At 36.1% G+C, this 23,484-nt stretch overlaps 1 protein-coding gene across 1 annotated transcript in view; it reads left to right on the top strand.

Annotated features, from left to right (window-relative positions):
• Nucleotides 1-21,064, top strand: part of LOC100619691 (zinc finger protein 250-like) — a 50,376-nt gene extending 29,312 nt beyond the window's left edge. The window contains exons 5-8 of the mRNA XM_007488866.3: nucleotides 8,016-8,067; nucleotides 13,057-13,199; nucleotides 13,430-13,543; nucleotides 14,163-21,064. Of these exons, the coding sequence (XP_007488928.2) occupies nucleotides 8,016-8,067; nucleotides 13,057-13,199; nucleotides 13,430-13,543; nucleotides 14,163-15,736 (1,883 nt within the window). The 3' untranslated portion in view covers nucleotides 15,737-21,064. The remainder of the gene's footprint in view (nucleotides 1-8,015; nucleotides 8,068-13,056; nucleotides 13,200-13,429; nucleotides 13,544-14,162) is intronic.
• Nucleotides 21,065-23,484: the final 2,420 nt, after the last annotated feature.

Raw genomic sequence — 23,484 nt, 5'->3', positions numbered from 1 at the left:
ATACAAAAACCAAGAGAAACATGAAAAGGTAAATAAATAAGAAGGAGATGGTTCCTTTTTTTTTTCCTTTTGAGGGCCTCAATAAGGCCAAATTGTTTATATTCCTATATGGAAAAATGTTACTTGTAACTGCCAAAAATTGTATTCACTATTATAGTAGTTAGAAGAATAATTCATAGATAGAGATTGGTGATTTAAAATCATATATTAAAAAAGAGGAAGAAAAAATGATGTCACCAAGAGAAACTTGAAGGAATAAGAAAATTAGGATAATCTATATTACACAAAAAGGCACATGGGAGTGGGAGGGGAAGAATACAACTATAAGAAGGAGAGGAAGAAAGTCCTAAAAGGTAATACTCAAACCTTATTCTCAGTGGAATCAATTCCTAGAGGGAAGATCATCTAGATCCATTGGGGTATTGAATTCTATCTTACCCTATAGGGAAGTTGAGAGGAGAAAACTAAGGGGGAGGTTTAAAAGGGGAGGGAATTTAATAGATTCTAAAAAAAGGGGAATAAAATGGGTGGAAAGAGAGGGTGGGGAGGGAAGCAATACGGGGGGTAGTGTTTGGGGTAGCTTAAAAAGACCCCAAAATAAAAGACAGGAATAAGAAGGGAGGGGGGAGAAAGGAAAGGAAAATAAGGGTGGGGTTAGGGGGACTGATTAAAAACAGAACATTGGTGTAGAAGGAAATAATTAAAGAGGAAAGGACAGGACAAGGAGAGAAAGTCAAAATGTTGGGGAATACACAGGTAGTAATAATAACTTTAAATGTGAATGGGATGAACTCCCCCATAAAGTGGAAGCAAATAGCAGAGTGGATTAGAAACCAAAATCCTACCATATGTTGTCTACAAGAAACACACATGAAGAAGGTAGATATGCATAGGGTAAAGGTAAGCAGATGGAGCAAGATTTATTGGGCAACAACTAAGAAAAAGAAGGCAAGAGTCACAATCATGATATCTGACAAAGCCAAAGTAAAAATAGATCTAGTTAAAAGAGATAGGGAAGGTAAAGGCAGTATAGACAATGAGGAAATATTAGTACTCAACATGTATGCACCAAATGGCATAGCATCCAAATTTCTAAAGGAGAAACTAATGGAGCTCAAGGGTGAAATAGATAGAAAAACTATACTAGTGGGAGACCTGAACCTTCCTCTATCAGAACTAGATAAACCAAAAAATAAATAAGAAAGAGGTAAGAGAAGTGAAGGAAATGTTAGAAAAATTAGAGTTAGTAGATATGTGGAGAAAAATAAATAGGGACAAAAAGGAATACACCTTTTCAGCAGCACATGGTACATTCACAAAGATTGATGATGTACTAGGGCATAAAAACATTGCAAACAAGTGCAAAAGAGCAGAAATAATAAATGCAACCTTTTCAGATCACAATGCAATAAAAATGATAATTAGTAAGGGTACATGGAGAGGCAAATAAAAAATTAATTGGAAATTAAATAAGATTCTCCAAAATTGGTTAAAGAACAAATCCTAGAAACAATTAAAATTTCATTGAAGAAATTGACAATGATGAGACATCCTTTCAGAATCTAAGGGATGCAGCTAAAGCAGTACTTAGGGGGAAATTTCTATCCTTGAGTTCATATATTAACAAATTAGAGAGGGCAGAGGTCAATGAATTGGGCATGCAAATTAAAAAAACTATAGAAAGTGAACAAATTAAAATTCCTCAAATAAAAACTAAATTAGAAATCCTAAAACTTAAAGGAGAAATTAATAAAATTGAAAGTAAAAGAACTATTGAATTAATAAATAAGACTAGAAGCTGGCATTTTAAATAAATAAAATAGACAAAGTACTGATCAGTCTAATTAAAAAAAGGAAAGAAGAAAACCAAATTGACAGTATCCAAGATGAAAAGGGAGACCTTACCTCTAATGAAGAGAAAATTAAGGCAATCATTAAAAACTTTTGCCCAATTATATGACAATAAATATGGCAATCTAGGTGATAATGGATGAATATTTACAAAAATATAAATTATGTAGATTAACAGAAGAAGAAATAGAATACTTAAATAACCCCATATCGGAAAAAGAAATTGAATAAGCCAGCAAAGAACTCCCTAAGAACAAATCCCCAAGGCCTGATGGATTCACAAGTGAATTCTATCAAACATTATTTTTATCATTTTTTATTATTTATTTAATAAACTATATTATCTATCAAACAACATTAGAACAACTAATCCCAATATTATTCAAACTATTTGACATAAGCAAGGGGAAGGAGTTCTACCAAATTCCTTTCGTGACACAAATATGGTACTTATTCCAAAGCCAGATCAAAAACAGAAAGAAAACTACAGATCTATCTCCTTAATGAACATAGATGCATGAATCTTAAATATAATACTAGCAAAAAGATTCCAGGAAGTGATCACAAGGGTTATTCATTATTACCAGGTGGGATCCATACCAGGAATGCAAGGATGGTTCAATATTAGGCAAACCATCCACATAATTGACCATATCAACAAGCAAACCAACAAAAATCACATGATTATCTCAATAGATGCAGAAAAAGCCTTTGACAAAATACAACACTCATTCCTATTGAAAACACTAGAGAGTAGGAATAGCAGGCCTTTTCTAAAAATAATAATCAGTATATATTTAAAACCATCACCAAGCATCATCTGCAATGGGGATAAATTAGAAGCATTCCCAATAAAATCAGGACTGAAACAAGGATGCCCATTATCACCTTTATTATTTAACATTGTACTAGAAACACTAGCAGTAGAAATTAGAGAAGAAAAAGAAATTGAAGGTATTAAAATAGGTAATGAGGAGACCAAGCTATCACTCTGAAAATGATATGATGGTCTATTTAAAGAATCCTAGAGAATCAACTAAAAACCTAGTGGAAATAATCAACAACTTTAGCAAAGTTGCAGGATACAAAATAAACCCACACAAGTCATCAGCATTTCTATATACTTCCAACATCCCACCATCCAGAGTTAGAAAGAGAAATTCCCTTTAAGATCACCATAGACAGTATAAAATACTTGGGAATCTGTCTGTCCAAAAAAACACAGGAACTATGTGAATTCAACTATGAAACACTCTCCACACAATTAGAACTAGCTCCAAACAATTGGAAAAACATTAATTGCTCATGGGTAGGACAAGTAACATAATAAAAATGACAATCCTACTTGGTGCCATACCCATCAAACTACCAAAAAACTCTTACAGAATTAGAAAAAAACAATAACAGTTTATTTGGAAGAACAAAAGATCAAGAATATCAAGGGAAATAATGAAAAAAAATGTGAAGGAAGGTGGCCTAGTAGTACGAGATCTTAAACTGTATTATAAAGCAGTGATCATCAAAACGATGTGGTACTGGCTAAGAGACAGAAGGGAGGATCAATGGAATGGACTTGGGGAAAGTGACCTCAGTAAGACAGTATGATGAACTCAAAGATCCCATCTTTGGGGACAAAAATCCCCTATTTGACAAAAACTGCTAGGAAAATTGGAAAACAGTATGGGAGAGATTACATTTAGATCAACATCTCACACCCTACACCAAGAGAAACTCAGAATGGGTAAATTACTTGAACATAAAGAAGAAAACTAAGTAAATTTGGTGAACACAGAATAGTATTCTTGTCAGATCTTTGGGAAAGGAAAGATTTTTAAGACCAAGCAAGAGTTAGAAAAAATCACCAAATGCAAAATAAATAATTTTTATTACATTAAATTAAAAAGGTTTTGTACAAACAAAACCAGTGCAATCAAAATTAGAAGGAAAGGAACAAATTGGGAAACAATCTTTATAACAAAAACCTGTGACAAAGGGTCTAATCACTCAAATTTATAAGGTACTAAATCAATTATACAAAAAAATCAAGCCATTCCCCAATTGATAAATGGGCAAAGGACATGAATAGGCAATTTTCAGTTAAAGTTAAAAAAAAAACTTAATAGGCACATGAAAAAATGTTCTAAATCTGTTACAATCAGAGAAATGCAAATCAAAACAACTCTGAGGTATCACCTCATACCTAGCATATTGGCTAACATGGCAGCAAAGGAAAGTAATAAATGTTGGAGGGAATGTGACAAAATAGGGACATTAATGCATTGCTGGTGGAGTTGTGAATTGATCCAAACATTCTGGAAGGCTATTTGGAACTATGCCCAAAGGGCACTAAAAGATTATCTGTCCTTTGATCCAGCCATAGCACTGCTGTGTTTGTGCTCCAAAGAGATAATAAGGAAAAAGACTTGTTCAAGAATATTCATAGCCATGCTGTTTGTGGTGGCAAAAAAATTGGAAAAATGAGGGGATGCCCTCCAGTTGGGTAATGGCTGAACAAATTGTGGTGTATGCTGGTGATGGAATACTATTGTGTTCAAAGGAATAATAAACTGGAGGAATTCCATGTGAACTGGAACAACCTCCAGGAATTGATGAAGAGTGAAAGGAGCAGAACCAAGAACACTGTATATAGAAACTGCACTGTGGTAAAATCAAATGTAATGGACTTCTCTACTAGAAGCAATGCAATGATCTAGAACTATTCAGAAGGACATATGAGAAAGAATGCTATCCACATCCAGGGGAAAAACTGGGAAAAGAATCGGAGAAAAACAACTGCTTGATCACATGGGTCAATGGAGCTATGACTGGGAAAGTAGACTCTAAAAGATCACCCTAGTGCAAATATTAATAATATTGAAATGGGTCTTGATCAATGACACATGTTAAACCCAGTGGAATTGCATGTCAAATACAGGAAAGGGGTTGAGGGGAGGGGAGGAAAATAGCATGAGTCTTATAACCATGGACAAATATTCTAAATCATCTAATGAAATAAAATTAAAAAGAAAATAAAGGGGTAAAAAAAAACTTACCTGTAGATATTACATAAACAGAATACAGATTAGTGATCTGCCCATAGTCACTTAGTTAATAAGTGTAAGAGTCAGATTTTGACTATTTTACTAACTCTCAAATCCAACATTATTTCCACAATTCTATATGCCTTTCTTGCTTTAAAAAAAAAATACTAACCTTTTGTCTGAGGATCAATACTAAGTATTGATTCAGACAAAAGAAAGGTAAGTAGTAGGCAATTGGGTTAAGTGACTTGCCCATGGTCACATAGCTAGAAAGTGTCTGAGGCCAGATTTGAACCCATGCCATGCTCTATAGCCCTGACTCTACCGAGCCATCTAGATTCCCCTCCCCATGCCTTTTTTTTTTTAAACCCTTATCTTCCATCTTGGAATCAATACCGGTTTTTGGTTACAAGGCATAAGGTTGGTAAGGGCTAAGCAGTGGGGGTTAAATGGTATGCCCAGGGTCAGGCAGCTAGGAAGTGCCTGAGGTCAGATTTGAACCCAGGACCTCCTGTCTCTGGCCTGGCCTTCAACTGATTCACCTAGCTACTCCTCCATATATGCCTTTCTTAAGCGAAGTGTGTATAAGAAGTGATATGATTTTTTTTTAGACATCAGGAACTAGGCTAAGCAGGAGAGCCAGAAACTAAAGGAAAGATTTTGGGGACACCCTATAGAATATAAATATGTACTTGCCATGTAAATGAATAAAAGGCTTCTAGAGGGATTAGAAAAATTGACAAAAATGGAAGGAAACAAAAAGGAATCTTTAACTGTAATGTTTTCATTTTAACAAAAGAGTAAACTGAGGCAGATCTCCAAACAAGATAACATTATCAGGGGCATGCTATCTATCAATAAATGGTGTGACAAGGAAATCACTTTAAAAGACTGATATATATTAATTTAAGGTCACCAAGGAATTCAGCTATGTAATTCCTAAATGAAACTCAAGTCAGCAGTCAACCTTTTATGGAGGTTTTAATTACAAACAGGAGGAAGAAAGGTATTAGAGAGAGAGAGAAAGGGGAGATAAGGGAATAGGGCTTAAATACCCCCTCTGTTTAGGCTGGGCCAAAAGGCCCAAGCCCTTAGATAGCTGAGGCAAAGAAAAGAGATCAGTCCCTATCACTCACGTGACCAAAATGGAGAAACAGTCTCAGGGGCCTCCATCTCCAGCCTCCTTCAGAGCAAAACTTCTCAGAGCAAAACCTCTCGACCTCCCCTAGTCCTCCGACCCTGCTATCTTTAAGGAAACCATCTAAGTTCCCTCCCCTCAGTTCTCACATCTACCAATCACTGTCCATGTCTTCCCTGTGCCAATGGTGGCTCTAGCTTAACCCAGGACCGCCCAGAGGTCTGTGGCTTTGCACATGTATGTTGAAGGTCATATTCCCAAATAATTAAATCTTGATCCTTTTGCTGCAGCCCTTCCTAAATCCTGTTACTCTGAGTAGGGTGGAGATTGGAAGTTCCAAGACCTGGTTCTGTCATTCCAAGTATCTCTATTGTATCAATTCTAAAATCAATCATGACTCAAAGAACTTCCTGTTCTATGCTTAAGCATAGGTCAAAGCCCTTTCCATTGTTCAGCAAAAGGTTTCTATCCTAAAGTAATCTTAAGTAGGGAGGAGAAGGATCCTCCCATGCCAAGGGGGTTCTTACTATCAGTAGGAAATTTTTTCCAGTATGAGATTTCCCAATGGGCAAATTTCCAACATTCATAAGTCTACAAAATTTTAAGGTTTACAATGGGTCAATGGCTAGCCTTCATTTATACCAAAGATCCCAAACAAAAGGACAGTTTCCCTTTTATAGGGATTATAGAACAAAGGGGATTAAGGGCAGCATGATTGGTTGAAAGTTTGGTAGTGTAGGCCAGTAATGATCTCCCTTATTCTTTCATGAGACTAAGAAGTGCTCATTGTTTGAATCTAGGTGCAAGATAGTGGTCCAGACTTCTGGACAGTAAATCAGATATTCTTGTAGCTGTAATGTTTTGTAGCATTAAAATATTACCAACTTCTTTGCTTTCACATACATTCCCAAAGGTCAGTTGAATTCCTTGAGACAAGAAGATCTGGATTTCCAAACTTAACCCACTGCAGATAGCTTAATTCTGAACTGGATTCAGAGACAAGGAACTATGACTTAAGTAGTTACAAAACAAAAGTAGTTATAAGAGAAAATCAATTACTTATAAATAGGATCAATAAATGAGACAGGATCAATTTTAGTGATCTCAGTATTGATAGCTACTAAAAGGGAAATATCTTACACATTTCATACTAGAGTTCATCTTTCTGGAGGTTACATTAGATAAACTATTTAAATAAGTGAATATCTCTCCCTTCCCCCTCCCCCCAAATTTCATTCCTCCCTCTCTTCCTAACCTACTTTCTTTGGGAGATAATTCTATACTTTGATGTTTTTCCCTGAATGACAATTGACTGTTCCTATCTTCCTATATTTTTCATTATCCACAGGTCTCTCCTCATCTGTTCATAGTATCTCTTCTCAGTCTGACACTCCTCTGAGACTGCACCATCAAGAGTTTTCTTTTATCCATCTCTATTATAACATGGTAGTCATCCCCTCTACATCTGAACTTTCCTTTTCAGATGATGACTACTTGGCTTCCTTAATACCTATTCTCCTAATGCCACCAATGACCATGAACCCAAACCAGCTCACTGTAATTTTAACATCCCTTCCAACTCAGAATCATGATCCTATGATTTAGTGCCAGCATGTCCTTTGGATGATCCACAACTATATTTCATTAGTAACTCTATTGTTCTGTGATTCATATCCATCCAGCATTTTTGGAAGATGGTGGCATTAAGATAAGACTTTGTTTCAGGGAGAAAATTGGGATCATTAAAAGCATTTTGTTTTGATTCTTCATAAGGGCTTTGCAGCTCATTTTCCATTTTCAATGTCTACCTGAGATATGTGAATTGCTGGGCCAGGTCTATAAATTGTCTATATTATTCTCCCCTTTCTCAGGGACTGGGAGAATCCAATGAGCTACAATATATATGGAAGTGCTTTGTAATTGTTAATATTATTTATCATCACTGATCCATCAGTGGACCACTAATGTCTTCATATTTTTTATAGTAGATGCTCAATGTTTTTCCCCCTGGAGTGGAGTGGAACTTCTCATTCGAAGGTAAGTTGTGCCTATTCCCAAGAGTTCTTTGCGCTAATTAAATTATAATCTTGGTCAACTATTTGGGATTTGGTGGCTAAGGTTTTTGTAATATTATATTATCCTTTTTATTATATTATAATTCCATTATAGTTGTGTCCTAATGCCTCATTATGGTATGGAACAAGTCATGGCAGAGGGCAAATTCTCATGGTTCCTACCTATAAAGCAATAAAGACTTTAGGTCCAAATCCAGCAATAGATTATCAACTGAGGATCATCTTCACTAAGTGTAGAGAAGAGACTCATCAGCAGAAGGTTGGCCATCAAGTAATTAATGTTTTCTGACTACCATAACTCAAAATTTCTACTAAAGTGTGAGGAGGTTGCAAGCTATATTGGGAGAGAGAACCTACACTGATAAAAAATTAGAGCTCCTTTGAAACATTGAATCCATTAGTGTTGGATCTCTTCCATGGGGGAATAGCATAAACAGGTCAGTGAATCATTACCCTAAAGTAGAAACACTAGATACCTAGATAAAGAATACAGGAAATATGTCCAGTGTCTATCGACCCTTTTATCAAAGAGTTGGAAGACAGGTCATAGCCCATCTGTAAAGGTACATTCTGCCTTTATTTGTATCTTATCTACTTATATATTGTAACCACAACTAGGATGTAATTTCTTAAGGCCAAGAGTTTATCACTTTTTTCTTGGTATCCTGAGGACCAAAACGTGCCTTATTCATAATAAGCTCTTTCTAAATGCTTATTGAATTGTATTTTCAGCCAAGGCTTAAGGCCATGAGTGGTATAGGAGGATGAAAGAGCTTTTTTTTTTTTTCATCAAGGTCTAGACCTACTGAAGCTCTTATCTTGGATAATATTTCTGAGAAAACCAGCCAAAATTAGTAATGGGAAGGCAAGTAACTTCTTGGTTGTCAGGCAGCTTCTGAAGGTACTAGAGCACATAGACCTTGAGCGAAGGGTTAAGTGGTACAAGACTGAAGCTTGAAGAAGAAAGTTTTGGGGCCCAGTTAGGGAAGACTTGTATATTACTGGGAATTTTAGAATGAAAAGGGTGGAGGAAACACAAGATTGACTGAAATTTTTAAATGTTTTATTTTATATATGTACATTATAAATTTTAAATTAATATCCAATAACTCCAAGTATTATATTTTATAAAGTTTATTAATAATCACTTGAAGTAGAAGAAATAAAAAGAACAAAAGTAAAAGCCTGAGTAAAAAAAAAACTTGAGTAAAATTCTCCTGCCTCTCACCTCACCCAACTGCCACAGCCACATTTCTGGGAGGAAAGAGAGAAAACAAAGCTATATAAAACTTTCATCTTCCCTGCGTTAGTACGTTACATAAATATGTAAATGGAATACTGGGAGAGAGTCCCTGGGGAGCAGAATTCTAATTACATTATATATATATATGTATGTATGTATGTATTTTAACATTAGATTAATTTTCTGGTATGCCCCAATCCTTTTCTGGTAAATAAAAAAAAACAGTTAAGCAAAAATGACCAAGAAAGTAACGTTGCCTAATTGTGTATGAAACATTCTTTCTCTGGAGTTCCTCCTACCTTGAAGAGGAGTGTTTCATCATCTATTTTCAGGGACCAGGACAGATCACTGCAATTAATCCAAGTTCATTTTTTGTAATTTTGTATTGCTCTTGTTTACATTCTTGCTATTATATATATTATTCTTATGTATTAGTTCATATGAATTTTCCCATGTTTCTTTGAATTCCTCTTACCCATAAATTCTTATGATACAGTAACATTCCAATATATTCATATACCTTGTTTATTTAGCCCTTCCCCAGTAAATGGGCCCCTTCTCAACAGTTTTTTACTACCACCAAAAGTTTTTCCAGGAATATCTTGATACTTGTAATACTTTTTTATTTTTTCCCTGTCAGCTTTCCCTGAGATGTATGCCCATTAGTAGGGCTTTCTGGAACAAAAGATACTTTCCCAGGCCTTGGCTAGTGGTTTGACAGTAACATTTAAAGATAACTAAATTGAGAAGACAGAGAAAAAAATTCTTTTCTTTGGCTTCATAGTCTTCAGAAGATGAATGGGAGTTTTAGCTAGCTGATTCCATTGTATTGGAACTAGAATTAAAGTCCATGTGGAAAAGAAGTTAAGTAGATGAAGGTTAATGAGAGAAGGTAGCTGTTTCACAAATCTTTGTAAATCATGAATCATGTAATTCTTTTTCACCCCCATTTTCCCCATTATTTATTCCCCTATATGAACCTTTTATAATCTATTTCCTTTTAAGTTACCTAAGTAGTTATTGTGCTTATATTGGGGAGTGAAGGTTTTCTTTGTGATGTTCCCCTCTTTGAGGTATAGGGAACCCACAAAAAACAGCTTATTGTGGCAGCTTGAAAATTGAGAATGGCATTAGTGAACAAACCTAAACTCACTAGGGGGAAACAAAAACATCTTGGTACTTTTGCCCACCTGGTCACCATGGTCAGGTCATTCCTGATGAGTCTCAGACTATAATCTATGCATTAAGCTTTCACTTCAAAATTCTACCTTTTGGGAAAACTTCCTGGTTAAGATGGCCACAGAATAGCTGAAACGGCCAAACTTTCCTCACAACAAAGTATGTCAAAAGGACAAAAATCAAAATTAGACAAGTAAAGGGGGTCTGCCACAGGGCATAGCCTTGAAGGTAGGCAGTGTTTGGGCATTTCCATGCTATAAGGGGGTAAAATTACACCTACCAAAGCACACTCTTCCCTCACACCACCTACCTTTCCAGAGTCAGATCAAGGGCCAGGCAATCTCTAAACTCTCAGAGGCTGGCTGAGGACACCATAGACTTACCTTTGAGGGCAGTGCAAGGTCTTGGCAGCAAGACTTGGGACCTGAGGCTGAAGAGCGTGGACCCTGGACGCAGAGATAGGGCAAGAGTGGCCTGGCCACAACAGACTCAATGGAAACTGGAAAAATAGCCTCAGGGCAAAACACTTTATAGTTCACTATACAAAGAGCTGCCTGCCCTCCTATTCAGACTTCCAGCTGATAAGGGAAGATAATACAGAGAAAAAAACTAACACAGCAATGACCATCAACAGGCAAGAATCACAATCCACAAGTACAAAGAAATAAGCTGCAACAGAAAAAGCCTTTGACCTAGGATAATGACTTATGGAGAAAAAGAGCAAAATACAAGAGCCATATCAGAGAGTGACAAATAAGCAGAACATCCAAACTTTCCCAAAAAAATGGAAATTGGTCACAAGCTCAAGGAACTCAAAAAGGAGTTCAAGAACCAAGTAAGAAAGATAGAAGAAAAGTGGGGAAAAGAAATGAAAAGCAATTCAAAAAGAAAATAACAGTTTAAAAGACAAAATTTCCCAACTTAGAAAAAGCACAGAAATCACATGAAGTAATAAGCAAATTGGAGACCAGATTTGACCTGCGAGAAGTCATGATAAACAGGATAGACCAAACCAAAAAGGGAAATAAAAAAATCACAGCTGAAAACCAGTCTTTAAAGACTAGAATTGGGCAGATAGAAGCTAATGGTCTCACAAGACAGCAATAATCAATAAAGCAAAGTCAAAAGAATGACAAAATAGAAAGAAACATGAAATATCTCATTGAAAAGATAACTGATCTAGAAAACAGATCAAGGAGAGAGAATTTGAGAATAATTGGTCTACCAGAAAACCTGGGGGAAAAAATAGAAGCCTTGACATCATATTAAAAGAAATTATCCAAGAAAACTGCCCTGATATTCTTGAACAAGAGGGCAAAATAGACATTGAAAGAGTCCTCAGATCACCTTCTACATTAAATCCTCAAAAGACAACCTCCAGGAATGTAATTGCCAAATTCAAAAGCTTCCAAGTCAAGGAGAAAATATTGCAAGTAGCCAGAAACAAACAATTCAGATATCAAGGAGCCCTAGTCAGGATTACACAGGATCTGGCAGCCTCCACACAAAATTCTGCCTCTTGGTTCTCTTTCATTTGTAATCATCAGTATGTTAACGTATCTTAGAGGATCTGACTTTGTTTCCTTCTTAGGAACTCACTTTGGATTCTAGAGCTTCCTGTCTTCAGATCATGTATCAAAACCAGTTGTATGTCTATAATCCTTGATTATGATTTGTCTCCAGATCTAATGAAGAGTCCTCCCCTTTGCCTCTGGTAGCTAGTCACCCAATATAGTTTATCATCATCTTGACTAAACCAAGTACAGTGAGATTTTTATTAAAAAGACATGTTCTACTATAGGTAGGTAATAAAAAGTTGACTTAATTAGTAAAACTTTTTATTTCTGATTTCTCATCCAATCCTTTTTGTTCTAGGTAACCAAGGAATAAAACTCTTATACAGAATGGCTACATAACATCTTACTAAACTATAAGCCTGTGTTGGTGAAGACATGGTACATGTGCCCTGGCATGCCAGAGGGGGCTGCTCCCCTCCCCCTGCACCTGAGGACAGTTTTCACATGCCCCACTCCTGCATCCAGCAACCCAATGCAAGCACTTCCTCCTTCTGCTGTCTGGGTAATGCAGGGGTTTACAAGCAGCTTGAAGGTGCATTTTAGGCATGCAATCTCTAAATGGTTTGCCAACACTACTATAAGCTACATGAGAACAGGAACCATGTCATATCTACACACTACCTTTCAGTTTTGAGATGAACAAGATTTAATTAGATGACTCCTAGTTTCTTATTTCTTATCTAATCATCAATATATAATCCTGCTTTTGTATTAAGGAAAAAGCAATATGTCTTTCCTGTGGTTAGGCTGTATATGTTGGTACAAATGAGAGCATGTAGGATTTGTAGTTAAAGGACCTCACCTTGGGCAAATCAAAGTCACTTAGCCTCTTTGGGCCTTAATTTTCTCATCTATAAAATGATGGTGTTGGATTAGATGTCCTCTAAAATTCTCTCAATCTCTAAATCTATGTTGGGAAAATTCTTTTGTGATTTCTTTTTTAATTCAACAGGAATATGTTGTTTCAGCAATTAATGGCTTTTGAAGATGTGGCTGTGGTTTTCACCCAAGAGGAATGGGGGCAGTTAGACTCTGTTCAGAGGGAGCTCTACAGAGATGTGATGCTGGAGAATTATGAGAACTTTCTCTCACTGGGTTAGTATTCATTCCTAAAGTGACTAATTTCTGCCTACCTCTTCTATGAAACAGCTTCATGAACCATTTCCAGGTCTCTGTATCTGGGCCTTATTTACCATATTATCTGTGATTTTACCCATTTCTCCTCATCTGCTGCCTATTATGCCTAAAGCAGAGAAGTCAGTTTTCTGAAAGTTCTGGCTTTCAAAAAATCAATGACCATATTTCATCCTTTCATCTTCAATCAGGATTTCCAGTTCCCAAACCTGATATTATCTCCCAACTGGAACGAAGAAAAGAGGCATGGATCCAAGATATTCAGGGCCCTGAGGAAAGAGAATTCATTCAAAATGCTTATAGAGGTAGGAATGCATTGGAATGACAAGGGAATTTTGACTTTTGTATGCTAAGGAAAGTTTTTCCTCAGTGCATCATATTTTCTCCCTTCTATGAGTATAGGAATGCCTCAATTGGAGAACTATCTCTCTTGCTCCTTTCTTTGATCTAACTGATTGACTAGTCACAACACTTATGCCAATTCTCCCAGATTTAGTCTTATCTTATGTCTTATCTGCTTGACTCCTTAATACTATATATACTTTCTCTTTCATATACCTTAAATTTCATCTGTTTCCTAGTTGAGTTTGACTTCATTATACCTGCTCTCTGACTATCCAAAACATTCATGCTTTTCTTGTGGTAATTCTTTATTTAACTTGTTTCCCTAGTCAAACTTTCCATCCTTTTTTGTTGGACTTCTTCAGTTGTTTATGATCTGCTTATTCTCTGACCCGAGACATCCTTGCCACTCTAATAAACATCTGGTTACCCATACTCCCAGACTCATTCTCTTGTTTGATTTCTTTTAATTCTGGTTATTCCTAATCTGCATTCATTTCAATTGTGAATTTCTATTTCTCCTCTTGTAGTTTTATATTTTTCTAATGAGGAAAAAAAGATAATGTTTTTTATTTATTTCAGGTTATAAGAATAGATCAGAAAATGAAAATTTGACTCTAAGAGAAATTCCTCAAGAAGTTGAATTACCTGGAAAAGAGGTAAAAAAACACCCAAAAGATGTTACCCAAGACTCTAGAAGAACCCGTAATCAGGAAATTACCTTAAAGAAGCAGATAAGAAAACAAAGAGGGAAGAAACAGAGTAAATCATGTTCTCAGCAGAGGATTCCCCAGCAAGTTTCCCCAAAGAAAACTAGTAGAAGAGAGAAAGGTCGAGGATATAATGATTTTGGTAAAAACTCCATTCAGAATTCTAATGTGGTCACTCCTCAGAGAGTTGAAAGAAACCATACATGTACTGTATGTGGTCAGAGTTTTTCCCATCATTTAACTTTAATTCAACATAGGAGAGTTCATGGTGGAGAAAAGAGCTATCGGAAGGACTTCAGCCCCAAATCACAATTTACAAAACATCCAATAATTAACACTGATGAGAAGCCCTATGAATGTACAGAATGTGGGAAATCATTCAGTCGTAGTTCACATCTTACTTTACATCAGAGAATTCATACTGGGGAGAAACCCTATAAGTGTAACAAATGTGAGAAAGCTTTTGGCACTAATTCTGATCTTATTCGACATGAAAGGATTCATACTGGAGAAAAACCATATAAGTGCAATGATTGTGGGAAAGCTTTTAGTCAGTCTTCAGTGTTTATTCGGCATCAGAGAATTCATACTGGAGTGAGTGCCTATAAGTGTAATGACTGTGGGAGAGCCTTAAGCAGTAAGTTAAGCCTTATTGAACATTGTAGAATTCATACTGGTGAAAAACCTTTTCAGTGTGATGAATGTGGAAAAGCCTTCACTCACTTCACTAGTTTAATTTACCATCAAAGAATTCATACTGGAGAAAAACCATATGAGTGTAATGAATGTAGAAAAGCCTTCAGTCGACATTCAGTCCTTATTCGACATCAAAGAGCTCACACTGGAGAGAAACCATTTAAGTGTAATGAGTGTGGGAGTGCTTTCAGTAGAAGGTCAGTCCTTAATGAACATAAAAGAATTCATAGTGGAGAAAAACCATATGAATGTAACGAATGTGGAAAATCTTTCAGTCGGAGCTCCACCCTCATCCAACATCAGACAGTTCATAATTCAGACAAACCTTACAAATGCAATGAATGTGGGAAAGGCTTTGGATGCCGCTCGCATCTTACTGTACATCAGAGAATTCACATTGGTGCTAAGCCTTATAAATGTAGTGAGTGTGGGAAAGCCTTTAGTCGGAGCTCCATCCTTAACCAACATCAGAGAATTCATACTGGAGAGAAGTTGTATAAATGTAATGAGTGTGGGAAAGCTTTTAGTCGGAGCTCCATCCTTAACCAACATCAGAGAATTCACACTGGAGAGAAACTTTATAAATGTAGTGAATGTGGGAAAGCCTTCAATCGGAGATTCAGCCTTATCCTACACGAGAGAATTCATTCTGGAGAGAAGCAGTGTACATGTAATAAGTGTGGAAAAGCCTTCAGTAGGAGAACCAATCTTATGCGGCATCAGCAAATTCATACAGAAGATGAGTCATGAATAAACTATGTAAACAAAATCCTTTGTTGTCTGAAGATTCAACAGAGAAAAATCATACCCAGCTCAATTGGTAAATAAAATGGTATTAAGGAAAGCTTATCCCTAGATCAGAGTTCATTATGAAGCAATATATCTTAGAAAATTGTAAGATCTTTTGAAAGCAATAGCTGTTTTTCAATATATATGGCATCTAGCTCTGGATGACCCACAAAATATTTATTTTGTTTGAATGATACAAGTAATGCTTGTACAGAAAACTTCCATGACAGATGCTTTCTTTATCTTCATATGAAAATTCTAGTCTGAAAATCTCTAGGATGATAAAGGGAATGTTTTAACTTGAGTTGAAAATAGTACAAACTGAATAGGATAATCCAATTAATGTTCCTATAAGCATTATCCTAAGTGATCTTTTATCCTACATAGTAGTGAAAGGATGGTGCTGCAGTCCTTGTTGATTAAAGATGAGGGAATATGGAAAGAATAACCTTGTACTGGGAAAAATAATTGACACCTAGAATTATGAATGTTAGGGGATAATATATCCATGCTCCCATAGGTAATAAGTAGTTAAAACAGAAACAAATTACTAGCTTGTGTTGTTTCCCAGGCAGGTAATCTTTTAACTGTATTCTTCTGCCTTTCCAAATATTGGAACTGTACAGTATTAAGCAGTTAGGAAGCACATCAGAAAAAAATCTAGGAGAGGAGAGTGCTCCACTGTTATTGAATAGTCCCCATTTCCACTGGTAGATGGAGGGGAAAGATGTAAATAAGCCTCCTAAAGGGAAAACATATATTCCATGGTAGAAACCAAAAGTATGGTTGCTGACCAAAATCTGAAACCAGCTTTTGTTGGTTGTAGGCAGGAGAATGACATAAAGAGGTAATTATAATTACTAGATTACTAATTGTTGAAAAGATCAGAGAATCGGGAAAGTTATGGTATGGATCTTATTTCCTGAAAGAGGAAATATGTAGTAATATCAAATGGAGCAGAGAGGTCATTGAACTAAATTGGCAAAATTTTTTATCTAGTTGGGAAGAGGGTATGGGAGACCTGAGAGTGATTTTTCAGCAACATTGTTTTTGGAGGTATGTTAGTCAAAATATTTTTATTAGGATCAATCAGGAGTAATACTGTATAAGAATGTGCTAGAACTGGGCATAGCTGGGTAGCTCGGTAGCTCATTGGATTGAGAGCCAGGCTTATAGACAGGAGGTCCCAGGTTCAAATCTGGCCTTAGACACTTTCTAGCTGTGTGACCCTGGGCAAGTCACTTAACCCCCATTGCCTAGCCCTTACCGTTCTTCTGCCTTGGAACCCATACACAGTATTGATTCCAAGATGGAAGGTAAGGGTTTAAAAAAAAATATGCTAGAACTATTTAGACAGGAGGAAGAACTAGATTATATTAGGGAACATCAGAACTCTGTAATGGTGGCAAGTTATTTTGATAATTGTGGAAAACTGATTACTGCTACAGAAAGACTTGCAAGCAAGTGCAAGCCATGGAACTTTGACAATCTGTCAATCAGAAAAAATCCAGAGAAGAATGTGGCCAAGGAGAAGGCAGTTTGAGTAAACTGGCACACAAACTGATTTACTTCACTTCTTCCTTGAGACTCTGAGGAAGAAAGCTGATAGAGAGATTTACTCTGTAGTTTCTGGCTACTGGTTTCAACTTGGAAGACTTGGGCTTAGCTCTGGAGATCTTTTAAATTATTAACAATATTCCCTTAAAGACAATTCAGCTCTACTTTCTTGATATTGAATTTATAATAGATTAAGCTAACCCCAAATTCCCTCTACCCATATTCCCCACTCCCTACCCTTTCTTCCTTTAAAATAAATCCTTTTACCGTATTTTGAAGTGAAATTAGTCTATTAAAAGCTGCTATCACTTACCATCTCTGAATAGCTGTTAGGATCAAATAGAAGGAAGGCAGGAATTGGGTGGGGAGAGGAGAATTGAGAATTCAGTCTCTCCTTGACCTTATTTCTTAGAGTCATTGTTCCAGCTTTTCTCTTTACCTTAAATACCCTAGTAATTGAGCTTCCAATACATAATGTAGGAATTTGAGACCACTTCTGAAGCTATCCCTCTGCTCACTGAAGAAGAGAAATTATTGAAAAACCTGTAGGATGATTGCTTTCCAAAGAAGGAACAAGTGGAACTAATAGTTTGGGCGTAATAGTGGCCAATCAGGGCCACAACAGGAATGCTGGGAACTTTGGAAAGATGTTACCACTTCATCTTATGATTTTATAATAGGTAAAGAGAGAAAAGCCAGGGATAGAAGCACACTCTAGACTTTGAGAGAGTGAGTTCCAAATAATTTGAATATAGAGTAGGTTAATACTCTAGAGAGGAAGTAAACCCATAAATGACCTAAAGAATGAAATTTTGACAATTTATTATTAGTGAAAGAGGGAATGTTTAGTGAGATGTGATTGCACAGGATATTCATTGACCAACATATTTCAAAGATTTAAGCAATGGCAAGTATCTTAAAACAGATTCAAGAATGACAGTGTTAAGAGAATAGTGGAAGCCCTGACAATTAAAAGATAAGGCATTTGAATTATAGAACTTTTGCTACATTTTATGCATTGTAATTCATTTCCTTGAAATTAAAAGTTTTAAAACAACTTTAGTTATGTTGATATTGAATATTAAATTTACAGTAAATCTTTTTTGAAAATGAATGACACCTGTGTTAAACTAAGTGGAAGAAAAGATCTCCAGCTGGGATGGAGAAAAGACAATTGCTCATTATTCTGCATCTGTTGTATAAAGATCTTTGAACTGGGAAATATAGAACAAAAATTATTAACAGAATCAAAGCCCAAAATAATTGAGAAGACTTAACAATAGTCATCGAATCCAATTAACCTGTCCTTGCCAAACTAGATCCTGGAATACTGAAAGGATTTGCATCAGTAATTACTGTGCAGGGAGACCAAACTATATTGCCTTTAAAGAATTATACAGTTCTTTTAATGACCTTACCCTTCTCCCTTAATCAAAGGGCCATCTTTTAGTACTACTAATATTATGACTATGTAGTTTGAGTCATGGAATATATTTCTGAAATGTTAAAATCATGAGTCCCCAGAGGGCAATAGAGATTTTTATAGAGGCAGCAACATATTGCCAATGATCGTTAGTAACTGTTACTGGAAAACAAAAAAACATCAACAAATATATTTTTTTAGCTCAGACCAGGGACTCCATCAACACAGGGACCTCCAGATTTGAAAAAAGACATTTTCTTTGGACTGTACCAGAGCTATGATCTCACCAATTAAATCATCTCTGGGGTTTTGTTTAATCATTTCACTTGTGTTTAATCTGTGAATCTACTTGGAGTTTTCTTGGCAAAGGTACTGGAATGGTTTGCCATTTCCTTCACCAGTTCATTTTACAGATAAGAAAACTAAAGCAAATAGATTTAAGTGACTTCTATAGGATCACACAGTTAGTAAGTATATGAATTTGGATTTGAACCCATATCATCCTGACTAGGCCAAGTGCTCTATCCACTGTTCCACCTTGCTGCCCCTGTTAGCACCTTTTTTTATTGGCATTATGTACTAAAGATAATTTTTAAATGGCATTTAATGAAATACTTGGCCATCTCATATTGCAAAAAGAATTACTGAAGTTTCATGCACCAAATGTTTTTGAACAAAATGAAGAGGCAAAGAAATTAAAAGATTTTGTCTAAGGAGAACTAAGTTCCTCCATACTGTAATTTGGGGGGACTCACTCCTTAGAGAAATGAGAAGGCAGTGAGGAAAGGATTGATGAAAATGACTTCCCTCACTACTCCCTCCCTGAGTCCCTGAATTACTTGAGAGAGACAAAATGGAGATCTCCCCTCGGTGGTGAAGGCTTGCCCCTTGATGGCCTTGATGGCCCTTACGGGCGGCAGGGAAGTCTTCTCTACAAGGAGAGGTATGAGGGAACTCAATCCGGATGTTCACTGTTTTGGGGTACTCACAAGCCTCCCTCCTGTCTTCTTGAAAACTGGCAATAAGATGGAGTCTGCCAATGAGCTTACTGTTGTAAGGGGTAAATTTAGGGGGTTTTGACTGAAATATAAATTTAGTTGGTCACTAGGGATTAATTCAAATCCCAATAAAAATACTCAAGTGAGTTTGGGAATTTTGTGGTGATTTAATTAATATAGAGGGAAGGAATTAAGAAGAGAGAGGGAAAAGGGTATAAGATTTCTCCAGCCTAGCCTGAGCCAAGGGGAGTTCAGAGACCTTCCAGCCAAGAGGCCTCCTCTGAGATGAGGGACCTCCTAGGAGGATGGCGTTTTTAGGAAAGGTAAAGGAAAAAAGGAATCAGCCTAAACTCCGAGAGAGCTCAGGGAAGACACCTCACTTGACCCATGATATTAAGCTTCTCCCAGTTACTGTATCAAAGATGCTTACCACCAAACCCAGACAATAGTTGCAGCCATGCCAAAATGCCAGACGCCCAGCACACTGCCACCAGCTACCTCTCTGCCAAAAGAGAGGCCAGAGAGAGGAAGTGACGTGAAATATATAGACTTTTTTACATCACTTCCTGTGTCTCACATGTACCAATGGTAGCTTAAGCTTGACTTAAGACAGCTCAGGGGGTCTGTCAGTTGTTTCTGATTTGTCATTTGCTAGTACATGTCTGTCATAGGCCATCCTCAACACTTAATCCTTAAGTAGGGGTGTAGACATTCCTGTTTTGTTAGACTAAGCAGGGTGGAGTAAATCTAAAATTCATACTCTCTAGATGTAAATAAACAAGACTGAATTCGATATCTGACTGCTTACTTGATTTAATTATTGATTGGGGTAAAGGGGAAGAGGTTAGAGGGATTGTAGGTCACCTTAAATCTCTTTCTAAATAAATCTAATTATTGAAGTAAAAGGTTTTCTCATAGCCAGGGAAGAGGTAGAATAGGGAGAGCACTGCTCACCAATTTGAGTCCAGTATCTCAATAGTTCATGGAATGGAAGTCTGAAGAAATTAGGTTTCTTGACAGGAACCACTGGTGTTTTAAACAGGAATCCTCAATGTTAGGATTTCTGTCCGTGACAGAAATCTCCACAGGTGTCTTGAAATGGCACAAAGAAACTTCACTTCCTTCCACTCCCTTCTGCATCTCAGCACCCAAAACCCCCTCCCCAGGAGAATTTCCCACAAGTCCTTTGTTCCATTTACAACTGTTGTTTTTGCCTCATGCAACTGTAAATCCTCAACATTCCATTCACCCCCAACAGTTCTCTTTCCTACTCCCCATCATTACTATACTAAATAAATGTATGCTGAAGTATTTGTTTATGTTGTAATTTCACTGCAAAAATGAGCATGAAAAATAATGATCAAAAAGTATGTTAAAATCAAGATAACACTACTTAGAAGCCTCATACTTAAGATTGTTGATACTTTGTTCCAGAAGAGATTCATAAGGTAGTAGCCCTAGCAAGAACTAAGTAATATCACAAAAAAAAAATAAATAAAATCGATTCCATCTTTATGAACAAAGAATGTCAAATTACTCCTATAGGAATAATCAGAAACAGTTGTCTTTGTGCAGTCAACTCTGACTAATTAGACCAGAGGTTCTTAACCTTTTCTCTACTATGGACCTTTTTAGTATTATGGTAAAATCAGAATATAATTAAATGACTAACAATATATAGGATTACAAAGAAAACCAATTTTGACATATTTTTTAAAGTTCATGGATGCCAATTTAAAGACATCTGAATTAGATCAGAGATCTAATATAATCAAATGCAAAAAGAACTAAAGAAACTATACTACAAACTTCAAATTAGCCATTGATAAATATATATATATATATGCAATTGAAAAAGGGAAATATAGTAACGATCATTATTTCAAAAGCAAACATTTAATTGATGTGAAGTAGCTTCCACAGAAAGAAGGCCAAAAGGGTCTAGAAATTGGAAATTAGATGAGCAAATTTTTGCTTTCTTTGCCAACAGACTTTGTGTCCAAGGACAATGCTGTTTTTGGAATACATACACATACACACACATATGATACTACAAAGGAAAATGGTGGGACTTTATAAATAATATATTTCACAAAACATCAAAAGGAAATGAAAGCAAACCACTTAACATTTATACAACTCTAGTTAAGAAGTTTTTTACTAATATCAAACCCAAATCTGCTTCCATATAACACCTATTTATTAATCCTAGTTTTACTTTTCTGGGGACAAGGAGAACATGGCTTTTTTTTTTATCCCTTGTTGGTTTGGTAGAAATTCGAAGACAACTATTTCCTGCCTCAGTATTCTCCAGATGAAATGAATGGTATGTTCTCCAATCTTCTAAAGATGCTGGTCTCTTTCCACTGACACAAGTTTTTCAGTGGATTTACTAAAATGTTATGGTCAAAACTAAGCACAATACTCCAGATGTGGTCTGAGCAGGGAGGAGTCATTTCTGTCTTTCTGTATAAATGAAGCATAAGATCACATTAGCTCTTTTCACTGCCATGTCATACTGTTGATATATAACTGAACTACAGTAAAAGGCTAATATTGGTAGTTTAGTAGTTTTTTATCCCAAATGTAGGTTTCTACATTTGTCGCTATTATATTTCATCTTACCAGACTTTAGCCTGTTTTTATTTTTGTCTTCTTTGCCAATAAACCTCAGAGTTGTAATTTGCATTTTTCTTATTAGTGATTTGGAGCATTTTTTCATATGGTTGTTGACTATTTGCATTTCTTCTTTTGAAAACTTCATATCCTGTGACCATTTAGTAGTTAATGATTCTCATATATTTGAATCTATTGGCTGTAGTATTTATTTCTCAGACTTTATCATCAATACTTGATGCAAAAATTCTTTCCTAATTAAGTTTCTCTTCACTTCTTACTCATTTATTGATTTTGTTTTTGCAAAAAGTTTGTTCATCTCCAGAGAGAGAAAACTAATAAATTCTGAATGAAGATTGCAACATTTGGGGTTTTTTTTTCCTTGCTTTTTTGTTTATTTTTGGCTACATGGCTAATATGGAAATCTGTTTTCTATGACTTCAAATGTATAATGGGTATAATGTGCTCACCTCTTCAATGGTGTGGGGGGGGGGCTGGAAGAAGGAAGAGAATTTAGAAATCAAAATTTTTTTAAATGAATGTTAAAAATAAAGTAGGGAAGAAAAGATGCTTCAAATCAGAGACAGAATAATAACATTTATCTAGTTTTTTTTAAAGATTTTCAGAATGCTATCCCAAAAATCTGTCCAATATGCAATAAATTATTTTCCACAAAGCTTTCCTTATAACTTTATTAGATAAGAAGTGTAAGTGCCATTGTCTTCATTTTGTAGGGGACGAAAGGCTTGAGAGTCTGAGGTGACGAGTTTCGTTGTGCCCAGCAAGTTCAAATATGCTTCAGCAAGTAGCTCCTCCTGCCTCATTTTACTCCGATTACACAATTGAGTGCAAGGAAGGAAAGAAATATTTATTAAACCCCTACTTGCTAAGTACTTTAAAATTACCTCATTTGATAGGTGCTAGAATTATCCCCATTTTACAGTTGAAGAAATTGAGATAGAAGTTAGGTTACACGTCTAGTAGGTGGCCACGACTGGAGTTGAGCACAGAACCAGCGCGCTATCCCCTCCACGACTGGGAAATGGGATTTGAATCAACGGTTCCAAATTGCAAGCCTAGAGATCTATCCTGTAATCCGGAGATCTAATCCCGTT

Source organism: Monodelphis domestica, chromosome 3 (genome assembly GCF_027887165.1).
Source record: "Monodelphis domestica isolate mMonDom1 chromosome 3, mMonDom1.pri, whole genome shotgun sequence".
Taxonomy (NCBI): domain Eukaryota; kingdom Metazoa; phylum Chordata; class Mammalia; order Didelphimorphia; family Didelphidae; genus Monodelphis; species Monodelphis domestica.
This window is presented reverse-complemented; position numbering and strand designations above follow the sequence as displayed.